This window comes from Protopterus annectens, chromosome 7.part0 (assembly GCF_019279795.1).
Source record: "Protopterus annectens isolate FY-2018-M chromosome 7.part0, PAN1.0, whole genome shotgun sequence".
NCBI classification, from domain to species: Eukaryota; Metazoa; Chordata; order Ceratodontiformes; family Protopteridae; genus Protopterus; species Protopterus annectens.
This window is the reverse complement of record NC_056739.1, coordinates 1,714,474,855-1,714,487,851: the sequence shown is the minus strand read 5'-3', so window position 1 is coordinate 1,714,487,851 and position 12,997 is coordinate 1,714,474,855. Positions and strand designations below refer to the sequence as shown.

Sequence of the window (12,997 nt, the reverse complement as noted above, 5' to 3'; positions counted from 1 at the left end):
GCCTCCTGGCCTCCAAAATAACATCCATTACAGCTTTAGTGAGAGGTGTAGTCTGCTTTATTAAGTAATCTGCCATGCAGCCAGGTTCAATGTTTTGAGCTGGCTGTGAAATATCTGATTGTTTTGCTGAGTCAGAAGGTGCGGAACTTGAGGTAAAAATCCATGGTGGGCCCTGAGCTAAGTTCTTTAAGATTGGGTACCAGTGCTGGCGTGGCCAGTCTGGGGCAATCAGGATCATTTTTGTTTTTTCTTGAATGGCTTTTAGGAGTACCTTTGAAAGTAGAGGCAGAGGTGGGAAAGCATATACTTGTAGGTTTTTCCAGCTGAATGAGAGAGCATCCACTTTCCAGGCTTGTGTGTGGTAAGTCCTTGTGCAGAATTTCTGTAGCTGGCAATTCAGTGGGGAGGCAAACAGATCTATGTCCAGGCTCCACCATTTTTGTGCTACCATGCTGAATATTTGTGGATTTAATTTCCACTCGTGTGGGTCCATGATGTTTCTGCTTAAGTAGTCTGCCAGAGTATTTTTCTCTCCTGGCAGGAATTGAGCTTGCAGATGAACTTGAAAGGTTAGAGCTGTATTCCACAAGGTCATGGTTTGCCTGCAGAGGGGGTATGAATGAGTGCCCCCTTGCTTGTTTATGTACCACATAACTGTGGTGTTGTCTGTCTTTAGTAGTAGTTGTCCTGGATGTAAAGGTTCCTTGAAAGCTGTTAGGGCATTTTGTACAGCTAGCATCTCTTTTTGATTAATGTGAAGATGCCTTTGTTCTGCGGTCCACTTGCCCTGAATACATTTTCCTGCCATGTGTGCTCCCCAGGCATAATCCGAAGCATCTGTTGACAGTGTCTGACTGGCTGAGGGCTGAGTGAAAGGTTGTCCCTCGTTTAGGTGACATGCCTGTGCCCACCATCGAAACTCCTGTTGTAGGCAGGGAATAAGTGGTATTACTGTTTCCAGACTCTGACGGTGTTGAGACCAAACATTCTTTAGGTACCATTGTAATTTCCTCATACGCAGTCTGGCATATGGAATTAGTAGTATGCAAGATGCCATGAATCCCAAGGCCTGCAGAATTTTTCTTGCAGGGAGTAGGGTTTTTGTTGCCATCAATTGAAAATATTGAGTCAGTTGTCCTTGCCTGTCTGGCGTGAGATAAGCCATCTGGGCCATTGTATTTAAGCTGGCACCCAGGAATATTTGGTACCTTTTGTACAGCTCTCATTTCCATGAGGGCTGTAATTTGTTTTTGAGCCTCTGCCCATTGATTTGATGGCAGATTTGGCATTCCTTTTAGCCTTGGTAAAGTGTGAAAGTGGAACCTGTAACCTTGAGAAACAATATTCAGAACCCATTTGTCTTGGGTGATCATATGCCAATTGTGAGAAAAAAGTGCTAGTTTCCCCCCCAAGGGGGCTGCCAAGAGGGAACTGCTTGGCAGCTGAAGGGGGAAGTCATTGGGACTGTTTCCTATAAGGTTGTTGCCTGCCTTCCCCTCCTTTTTGGGTTGATGCACCCCATTGCCGAGGTCTGTAAGAGCCTTGGGGCTGACCTCTGCATCTTGGACGTCTGTATCTGCCCCTTTATGGTCTGTCTAACTGGAAAGGGCCAATTTTTTGTAGGCCAATTTCTGCTAAATCGAGGCTGAACCTGTAAGAAATCCTTTACCGTTTGCATAGATTTTGTCTTATCTTCCATTTTCTTTAATACCTCTTCTGCCTTAACTCCAACTAAAACATCCTGCTGCAAAGGTGCATCCAATAATTTTGCTTTAACATGATCAGGTAAACTTTGCTCTTTTAACCAAGCATGCCTTCGAATTACAGACCCTGTAACTGCTGCTCTACAGGAGGCCTCTAATGAATCAAAACCACATTGCAAAGTATGTTTTCCCACTTGTTCTGCTGCATGCAATAAATCCTGCATTTCCTTAAAGTCAGGATGTTCTGAATTTGGAAGCATCTTTTGTTTTAATTGAGACATCAAATATTGCTGACATTTAAGCATGTGGAACTGGCAATTTAAGGCCCTCATTGCTAAAGTTGCAGATGTATACACTTTCTTCCCCCATCTGTCTAATGCTCTAGAATCCCTGTCAGAAGGAACTGGATTTTTAGCTGTAGAGGCCTTTGCTCCTTTAGGACCCTGGGAAATAGTTTTAGGGTCAGCAACAGGGCTTTTATAAAGAAATTTGTGAGAGTCAGGGACTCTGTAGTATCTGTCTGGTTTGACTGGAGCAGGAGGCAAAGAATCAGGATTTAAACTGGATTCAGAGTACACATCATCCACAATGTCTAACACTGGCGGAATACCAAGGGGTCTGTACTGAGGCAATAAAAGGAAATCTCTGGGCCTTTTCTTGGATTCTGAGTAATCCTGGCCCTCCCAATGGAAATGCTCCCTCATGGTATGTAAAGTTTCCCCAAAAGAGTAGTCCTCTGGAGGAGAGGCTGAAGGAATTGATTCTTCAGCATCAGAATCCTCATAGGAGGGTAAAGAGTATTCCTGATCTGAAGAGGAATCCGAAGAAATGGAAACCTGGTCAGATGAGTCATAGTCTGCATCCTGTCTAGGCCTTTTATCAGGAGGGGGATGGGAACCCCTGATCAGAGTAATTAAATCTTCGGCCATCTTGAGCATCTGTTTCTTAGGCATGGAGGCCTGTTCTGGTGAATGCTGTACTTGCTTCTTAGTCTTTAAAGGGGTTTTAGACTTGGCAGAAGTTTTGATGGTAAGTTGTGTAGGTCTGAATACACCCTCTGAAGCCGAGGGCTGCTCAGCAGCTCCGGATCCCTCTGAAGGGTTAGTTTTGGTAGGCCCTAAAGCTGGAGTATCCAGAGGCTCAGCCATCTCCATGTAGGAGTTGGAGGCAGCCTGTGGTTCTAAAGAAGCGGTCGTCAGGGGCTGTGAAAGAGCCTCGCTGAAAACCGGGGAACCGGTGACTGGCCTAGAAGAGGATTCATCGTCAGTTTTGGGCCTCGGATGCCTACCCTTGTTCTTTGCGCTTTTTGTGTCTCCCGGTCGTCGGTTGTTCCAATGGCATGGTATAATTGAATTTTCTGCCGAAATAATGTCGGGCAAAATCAAACAGACATTTAATAGTGCGCTTGTTAAACCTAGCACAAAACCGACTAGTGACGTCATGGTCTGGGCCTAGGTATGGGATACAGTAAGAATGAAAATCTTTATGAGGTATTTGCTTCCCACAAGAAATACAATTATTAACTTTTACTAACATTGGACTGAGGCAAGAAAAAGTTTCCCCAATGGGGGTACTTAGCTTTATAGAAGACTTTGATTCTGAAATTCGAATTGAAAATCTCAGGAGTCGGCTGACCGGCACTTGCGAACTGCTTTTGCTTCGGGCACCGCGCGGCAAGAAAGACTGAAGAAAATGGCGTCGGCTGCATCTTATATACCCCTGGCGCACTGACGTCAGGGAAGAAGCGACAGCAACCGACACCGGACCAAGACTTTGGAACTCTGGCCAACTGCAGGACCGCTTGATGGCAGGATAACCCAAGTGTAATGACTGCAGCAGTGAAAACACGATGAACATCTGCTACTTATTTAAAACTTGTGAGAATTGATTACTTGTGTATATACTATGAAAACTGATGTTAGGGCCAACTGCTTTGGAAAATGGGGTATAATCTGGCAGTTGGTGGACAGGTTAAGGTTCTGAGCTGGAGTTCCTATGGTACAGGGTTTTATTCCCTCAGCCCTCATCTGTCTGCTCTGTGACCTTGAGCAAGTCAGTTAACCAGACACTGCTTGCCCTCAAGGTCGCCCCTGAAAAGGGACTGCATGTCCAGTGGGCTTGCTCGGTTAACAAATCAGTATTATTATTATTATTATTACCTCGCTGCTAATATGTTAGTAAACAGAAAATAACTTGCACATAATGTAGTAGCATTATTGCTTTTTGTGCATACTGTGCAAGTTCAGTTAAGAAATGGCACTTGTTTGTTGACAGCAGTAGAGCACTGATCCTACTGGACCATTTTTAGAGATATAATCACTGCAATACAAAGTAAAGAACAAAGGAAAATCACAAAAAAAGCAAGCGTATTTGTTTACAGAGACAGCATATAAAGATTCACTGAAATGAGAGATTAAGTGCTTAACTTCATACATCGTACACAGTATTTGACGGAAGTTGGATTAGAACGGTGGGAGAGGTTATTGTAAAATGTATGCATGCACACACACACACACACACACACACACACACACACACACATATATATATATATATATATAATACATATATTAGACCGATTACTGATGGGGGGAGAATATCAAGCAAACACCCTTCCACAGACAGGAAGTACTAGTCACTGTACTAGTTAGGGAGGGCAAGCTGTTTTTGTTTGGAATGTAATGTTTGGGCTTCTTGTGCACCCACTGCACTGGCATGGAACTAGACAAAAACTCAGTCTTTCTAAACTTTTTAACTTTATGTTCTGGATGTTCCCTGGGGTTCTTTTTCCATTTCAGGGATTTAAAAGTAGTAGAAAGAGAAAGGGGAGAAGGGGTACAAGTGCTCTCTCTGAAAAGTCTGTTTATTAAATTAACATTTTAGAAGACAAACTTATGGCATATGACATCAGCAAGTGCACTTGTTGGTAAGCTTATCTGAGGACATCAAGAGAAAATGCATTTGACCAGAGCACTTTGCAGGTACACAGTTATTCAGCACCATTCAAGACCTAGGGCTGGAGAAATGGCAACAAATTAATTAAAGCTACCAGACTAGCTGTTTACTTCACTTGCAAAAGAGAACATAGAAAGGTGCATGCCTTTTCGCTCAAAGTTACACCCATACAAGGGCTTCCGACTACTGAAAAAGATCATATTAAACATTTTCGCTCAAGGTTACACCCATACAAGGGCTTCCGACTACTGAAAAAGATCATATTAAACATTTCCTTATAATAAACATCAGATTACACTTCCTATGAGCTCTTTCTTTCTTCCTACAGTAACAAAAATAATACCTCGGTTTAATACACTGTTAATACTTATAGGTTTGTTTCATTACCCTTTTGCCCCTACATCATTATGGCAGCAATCATCAGCTCAGATATTCTGGTCCAATGCAACAATTCTGGTTCAAGCAGCCAAAAAGAGATCCAGAAAGTATAAAAGTACACTGCACCAACAGTAGCTAGGTATAAGTTAAAACTATTAGTGTACAAAATAGCAGCACATTTAAAAGTGCACTGCAAAAGCAACCAGTATAATGGAACTTCAAATCAAGCTCATTCATCCATCCAAGACTCTTTTTTCCCCATTTTTGTGCACAGTATTGGAGTTTCACATCAACAATGGCTATCATCTAGAAACAATTTTTACACCCCTAGGTGACTAGCCTTGCCATGGTTGTTCTTCCATACTACACACACACATACGCATGCATGCTCAATCACACCTATGGCTAATTTAGTATGTCCAACCCAGCTACTGCATGTCTTTGGCATGTGGGAGGAAACCGTAGCATGTGGAGAAAACTCACATGAACACAAGCAGGACATGCAGATTTTGCACAGCTGGCACTCCAGCCAAGAATCAAACTAGAGAAGCTCTTGCTGTGAGGTGACAGCATTACCAGCTGTGCCATTTTGCCATTCGTATCAGCACCTATTAACTGGCAAGTACCTCATGTCAACATAAAACGTGACAATAAATAAATAAATCTAATAAAAAATCTTACCATTTTTATCATGCTTCAAGTCTTTGCCTTGGACATCATCTTTCCCTCGTACCTTCAATACCTTTTCTAGGGCATCTGGTAAAGATTCTCGTTTCACTTTCTCTTTATCATGTTGTGGCATGTGGGTTGCCCTTGGCATATTAGCTTGTGAATTCAGATTCTAAAAAAAAAAAAAAAATGATTGAGTTCCATTCCTTGTCCCCTGCTGGTATAGAGGTTGCATGAAAAACCTTATGATTATAATAGTGGTTATGGAAATACAGACTTCTGAAAAAAAAAAAAAAAAAAAAAAAAACTCTCAAAGAAATATAGTCAACAGCTAGAAAACGTATGCAATGCAAACAATTCAGTTATTAATTACAGAAATGCTCTGCTAACATATGGGTATGTTTCTGTGTTTAACAATAAAGTATGAACCAAGCTGACATCTTCATACTGATTATCTTTCTATGACATTATCACTACTTGCCACATCACAGACCATTAAAAAAAAAAAAAAAAAAAAAAAAAATAGCTGATTGAACACATGCATGAGTACGATTCATGCAGTTCTTCTAGGAGGGCCAAAGACATAACATTATTGGCAATCTTTATCACATAAAAAGGGTAAAAGTATTGAAAACTACAAGAGTAGCTCAATGTACTTAAAACTGTAACAAAGGCCAGTTTTTAAAGAAACCTTTTTAAGATCTTAAGAGGGCTTTCAAAACTGTTGTCAGAATTAGGTTTCTCCACGAGTGTGGGAATAACAGTTTGAGAACCATCCTGAAATCAAAACTGTCCAAGTGAGTGGATTTCAAAATTCCACTCAAACTGGGAGTTTAATATAGAGGGTCCCACAAGGTTCTACCTGGGCCCCTTTTTATTCTTTCTGTACATTTATGACTTACCCTGGGATCTACCTCAGATTAACTGCACCATGAACACATTTGACTGTCCTGACCAAGTCCAGATTTTTAAACTTTTTTTTTTTTTTTTTTTTTTTACAAAAAGTTGTCCATCAATACACAAAAAAAAGGCAGTAGGTGGTAACTATTAGTCATTGAGTGAACACGTTAAGGCTATGGTAACTCATAGTCATTAGGTGAACACGTTAAGGCTATTTGTACTATCTGTGAATGAGCGTTGGTAAACCATGATTCATGCAGGCCACTTGCGCTAACACAGTATGTGTTAATAAGACTAAGCAAATGAAGACATAATGAGATGTAAATAAGAAATATGCTAATGAAGCATTATCTTTGTGATTCATAGTGAAATTTTACCACTTTTCCACACTGTTCTCAGATATATTATAGAAAGAGGAATCTCGCCTAATCTACTTTGCAGTCCACAAAGATGCTGTCATTTGCTGCTAGCCTTGTTATTTCCCACTGCGAGTTGCTTATCTTGGCTAAGCAAAAACTGCATGCACCCAGCAGTGCTCACCAGTCAAGAAGACAGAGATATAAGCAAAGAATAACACAGTACAATACTGATACAGCAGGAGATACGCGATAGGTTTAGAGGGCAGAAACATTTTAAGGGCCTTAGTGAGCATGTATGACCCTTCCTACTAGGTTAATGGAGGAATGTGTGGACTTCCTATCCATGTGGATACTATGGTATGTATAACCCTCACTCTACTTGCCATAGGGATGTTCCAGAGACAGACTGGGGACACACTGGGTATCTCACAGGCTTCTGCCTTAGGTTTCTGCAGTAGCTCTTGGATGTACTCTTGGAACATGAGGATTAGTGCATCTATTTCCCCGTGTCACCTCAGGACCAAGCCAGGACCATAAATGTCTTATGGGGTGGCACATTTTCCTGAGGTTCTAGGTGCAACAGCTTACATACATGTTGCAATTAGGGTCCCAGCTGATATGAGGTATGAATGGTACTGCAATAGGTAGGACTACCACTCCATCAGTTGCCAGGCAGTGTGATACATAGGACTGCATCACCAACATCTCTGCCCAGCATCCTGCTAGTGCACATGGTTCCCACATCTAGCATACTAATTCACTCTACCACCTCTTCTTATATGGTATGATGCCAATGGTCATCTTGTTGGTAAGTGTAAAAATATATTTTTCTTTTTCCTATTTTAAGTAGTTATTTTTGGTAAAATATATTGCTGAATACTAAACCACTTTTCCTTTTTGTCTCCCCCCCTTTTATCTCTCTTTTTTTTGTCTTTCAGGTGACACTGGACATCCACTGTAGTCATGGCTCAAGACACCAGTGAGAAACCCAAGTGCAGCTGCAGAACTGAAGTTCAACACAGCCCTGTCCCAGACCCATATTGTCCGTGGGAAGGCCTTTGTCCTCCTTAAGAGTAGTTTAAGATGCTTGCAAGAATCTGGGGGTGCCCTTCATTAAAACCCAGCAACTCCATGGAGGATGTTTACTGCATGTTGCCTTCCACATAACATGACCATAAGCCGGTCTGGTGATGAAGTGACCCATGCTGTCACTGCAGCTCCCAGTTCCACTCTTACTACGACTGATTGTGACCTGTTGGCAGAAGCAGTAAGGGTCCCCATGAGCACACCTATGCATGGCATATGGCTCTGCAGGTACAGTGGCAACATCCAGTCCACAGCTATGGACCACGACATTCATATTAGTCTTTCCTTTCTTGTAAGGAAAAAAAAACAGAGCATAACAGATGTGTGCAGTGGCATATGTGGGCTATGCTGTGTGGTGCAAGGCCTACTGTAACTGTTAAACTTACATTCCTTCTCATCTTTAAATACTTCATTTTTTTTTCATTTCAAAAAGGTTACTCATTGTTTGCAAAAGTCATGCCTGAGCACCCAACAACTACTGTTCAGTGATGTCGTTAGGCATTACATTTTTAACGGTTTTGCACAATAAATTCCAGAGAAGTGGATCTGCCCAGGTATGCACATACTGAATGTCCTCAAGTGGTTCAATTAGTAAAAAAGTTTTAATTCAGTATTTAATGAGCTTGTACCTTGCATTTTAATGAAAACATTACATATTTTTTATATTATGCAACGTTTTCTCAGTATGAGGTATGTTGTCTGTTGAGATACTGCTCATCAGATTATTTTATTTTGTCATACACAATAATTTATGGCCTTTGAGACAAAAAATATAATTTGTGCGAGGGTGGAGTGGCAGCAGTATTTGTTTACATGGTACAACACTAATTCTAATCTGTAATTTTTTTATTGGTGTTTTCCTGAAAGGTTATGTATTGTCCTAAGCCCCCCCCCCCTTTTAAAGAACTGATTTCCCTTCAAGTTAAATATGGACGTGTTTGTAAAGGTCAAATTGTAACAGAAATGTCAAACTTGAATCACACTAGGGCAATGTCAATGTGTCATACACATCTCCTAAAGATATGCCATTTGATGGTGCATGTGATTTCTGAAGAGGGGCTGTCATAAGAGCTGGATTGTGAATTGGTCCAATGTCATGATCTGCTTAATGCAGGTTTTCTAGCAGATATGCCATAATTCCTAAGGGCTGCCATGAGGATGCGGACTTCCTAATGGCTGAAGTTGTCCTTTCTCTGCCTTGATCCCTTGCTCTGCATTATTACTGCACATGACAATATGCCACAATCAGACAGAAACACAACTATTGGATTCTACTGACCCAATTGGTCTATCCCTGTAAACAAATGTCAAATAAATACATAAATTAGATGTAATCATCAGTCAAACAACACAACAATGAAAGCATGGCTGCCATCCTTATATAAAAAGTTAGAGGACACAAGCCCTATAATTATATATTCATGCAAAATCTCTCTCCGGCAAAGTAAAGGAGTACTAAATTAATGCCTACAGTATCAAAAATACACTAACTGTAAAGCAATCAGTTTAACATATTCATCCATCCCCTAGCCTCTAGCACTGTCTTGTATTGATAACACTGTTATTTTTCATTCTTCAGTGACACCAAGTAAACACACAACATTGTTCAGCCAACAACACATACTTACCACTTTACAGGACACAAATGAAAATGTTTTTCTTTGTGATCACTAATCATTACCACTGCTACCATCATGATTTTTCATTTATAAATGACAGCTTTACATTCTTTACTAAAACCATCGTACTATGCCCATCACGATTAAAGCAAAACATTTCTACACTGTTGGAAACTCCTGGTGTTCTGGCTGAAGTGTGATTCTCAAACAATCTGGAAATATATTGCTTATTGATAAGCATATTTCTTGGCATTTTAAACTTTCAGAGTTCTGCATTGTCAATTTTGCCTGACTGAATTATTTTTTTGCCTGACTGAATGATTTTATATATTTTCTGGCATTGTTTTATGTTTCTCATCGGACCTGAAACTGTTTTTTGCTCTCCGTCCCACCCTATTCCTATAGTGTTGTTACAGTTGGTGGCTTTGCAGTTGCCCGCCCCTACTGTAAATTTGATCTGGGACGCCCCCCCCCCCCCAGTCTGGTGTTCACTCTACTTCATACAGAGAGAACATTTGAGAAGTTCAACCCATTTAGGTTCTTAAACCTTGAATTTTTCTTCTGCTTCTCCTTCCTCTCTCCTTGCACTTTACTTAAAAATAATTGCACTTTATTTTGCTTTTGCCTCTTCTTAAAAGTACTCAATTGTATTTATTCTGCTGCATTTATTACTGCTTGGTAGTAGCCTGATTAAATTGTAATTGTTATTCTAAGCCTTTTGGTTTAAGCACTTGGATTTCAGACCAGTTATTTTACATTAAGGTTTATGGTCTTCACTGTTGTGGCAGGACAGGTAGCTTACATCCTTCTAAGTTGGGAATTGCTGATTGAAGGCTCAGTGTCTGTTATTCTAAAAGTGTATTACTTCTGGTTTAAGCACTTGGGCTTCAGGCCAGTTATTTTACATTAAGAAGGTTTGTGGTCTGCACTCTTGTGGGAGGAAAGGCTAGATTCTACCCTTTTGAGCTGGGAATTTCTTTTTAAAGGATTATTGTGCCTGCTTATTTGAACTGTTTTTCTGAAATTGGTATGCCTTGTTTGCTGTAGCATAGACTAAATTCAGACCTGCTGAATCTAGCTTTGTTTGTCTAACTTGAGCACTAATCCAGGCCATCTTTTTTTGGAGAAGGTTCCCCTGCACCCTAGCAGCAGGAGTGCGCAGTTAGAACTTCTCTTATCGAAGACTGCTGGAATGGGGGTCAATTTTTAGCTTTTTATTGGTTAATTTGTTTAAATCAGTTTGCTCATTTGCTACTGTTATATAACAAAAAATACACTTTATGCCTCGACACTTAGCTAGGGTTAAACTATTCCTGGTACCACAAAGTCTGCTCTTCAAATTTTCCTTTAGAACTATCCAGTTCTTTTTAGTTTTAGCACTCAAATCTGTTTCTTTGAGCTCAGCACTTGTTCAGAATTCATTGTAAGCACTAAATAAGCTACAGATTGCTACAGCACTCAACTTTCCTCACTTGTCTAGAGGAAAATTTTTTTTAGCACTTAATAAATAAGCACCTATCCAGGCATGTCTAAGGGTCAGCTCCCTGTGTTTTCTCCTGTCTACCTGATGAATCTGGGCATTTTGGGGTAATACAGCAATTGCCTCATGTACACAGACAACCCTCTCCTCCTACCACCCAACACTACAACCTGTGAGAGATGCACTTATATAGCCAAACAGGAAGCAAAGCTCTCTTCACCCAAGACAGGACTAGACAGTTAAGAGGAGAAGGTAAACACTTGCATCACACCACACTCATCACATAGTCCCTCAAAGCCTACACCACCAAAACACACACATAGCAACATAAAACACACACCTACATTCGCGTTGGCTCTCAATAAAAATCTGCTCAAGCAACATAGACCTCCAAAGCAGAAATGCAAGCAACCTCCACCCCCCAACACAATCCAAATGACACACAGTCCACAAACTCAGTGTGCAACTCAACCACAGCCCATAAGGCATAATAACGTTCCTAACACTCTAGTCATAGGTGACTCTATAGTCAGGCACACTGATGTTCCGCTCACCGGGCTAAACAAGGAGAAGGTTACTGTCAGCTTCCTGTCGGGTGCCAGGATCCACCACATAACGCACGCACTCAGGTCACTCCACAAGTATAAATATGACTCTGTCATTGTCCATGTTGGTGTGAATGACCCGAGACGTACCTCCCTGGACTACATGAAAAGAGACATGGAGGAACTATCCAATCTTGTAGCCCAGGAAGGTATTACACTAGCCCTGAATAACATCCTGCCATCACCCAAAATGATACCACAGTACAAGGACAAAATGATTGACTTCAACAATTGGCGAAGCTTCTGGTGTCATTCTAAGGGGATCCAGTATCTGTCTGCCTGGGATGACATGATCGACAGGCAACGATGCTTTGCCAGAGATGGCCTGCACCTGTCACCCTTGCGATTCCAGTTACTGGCTAAGGCTCTTGCCACCCCTATAGTGCCTTTTTTAGGCAAGGTTCAAATGACAAATTCACCACCATAACAGGTAAAAGCATGCAAAATCTGACAGTAATGCTACTCAACGCTAGAAGTCTAAATCTCAAAATGCATTCACTTGAGGCACTCCTTTAAAATGGAGTACATCGACATCTGTGCAGTGACAGAGACCTGGTTCAAGGCTCCAGAGAGCACCCCTGCATTACCAGGCTATAATTCATACCACACCTTTCGGCCACCTAATCTGGAACGAAACACTACAGGCAGAGGCGAGTCCATATTCATTAAGGATATCCAAACCTCCAGGCTAGCTGCTCAGCATAATGCATCCGGGATTATCCAAGTGCAACTAATTCTGGGCAAGACCGCAAGCCAAACTGTAACTTGCTACAGATCCCTCACCATGCCCCAGGATTCCCACTCCTCATTTATTAGGTTCATAGGTAAGTACTAGGCTAGCTGCCAGAGGGCATCTATAAGCCTAGCCAGAATGTGTTGGCTTTCGCCGCCCCCTTAGATTAGTACCCTGTGCCTCGGTCCAGCAGAGCCATTAGTTCCCTGTGCCTTTGTCCAGCAGAGCCACTGCTGGGATCCCCGGGGTAAATTTTCTGTTTCCCATCCACTCGTCAAGGTTTCTCTTGAAGAGTGTTAGTGAGGGCTTCTGCCTAATGTAGACTGGAATCCTGTTCCAAAGCATGGGGAGTCTCTGGGACAGGAATCTATCCCCTCCAGCACGTTCTATTTATCGTTGTGGTGAGGTTTAGATCCCTAGAGCGTGTGGCTCTTGGGGGATTTGTTTTTTTTAGGTGGAGCATGTCCATCAATTCTGGGTTGGACATGGCCTTGTATGTCAGGCAGAGAT

The 12,997-nt window shown here is 41.5% G+C and overlaps 1 protein-coding gene across 2 annotated transcripts in view; it reads right to left on the bottom strand.

The window, feature by feature from the left end:
- GOLM2 (golgi membrane protein 2) overlaps positions 1-12,997 on the bottom strand; it is a gene marked incomplete at its 5' end in the record, with an annotated part of 949,689 nt that overhangs the window by 508,023 nt on the left and 428,669 nt on the right. For both annotated transcript variants that reach the window (XM_044078256.1, XM_044078257.1), the window contains 1 exon segment: positions 5,718-5,877. In XM_044078256.1, coding sequence (XP_043934191.1) covers positions 5,718-5,877 — 160 coding nt within the window.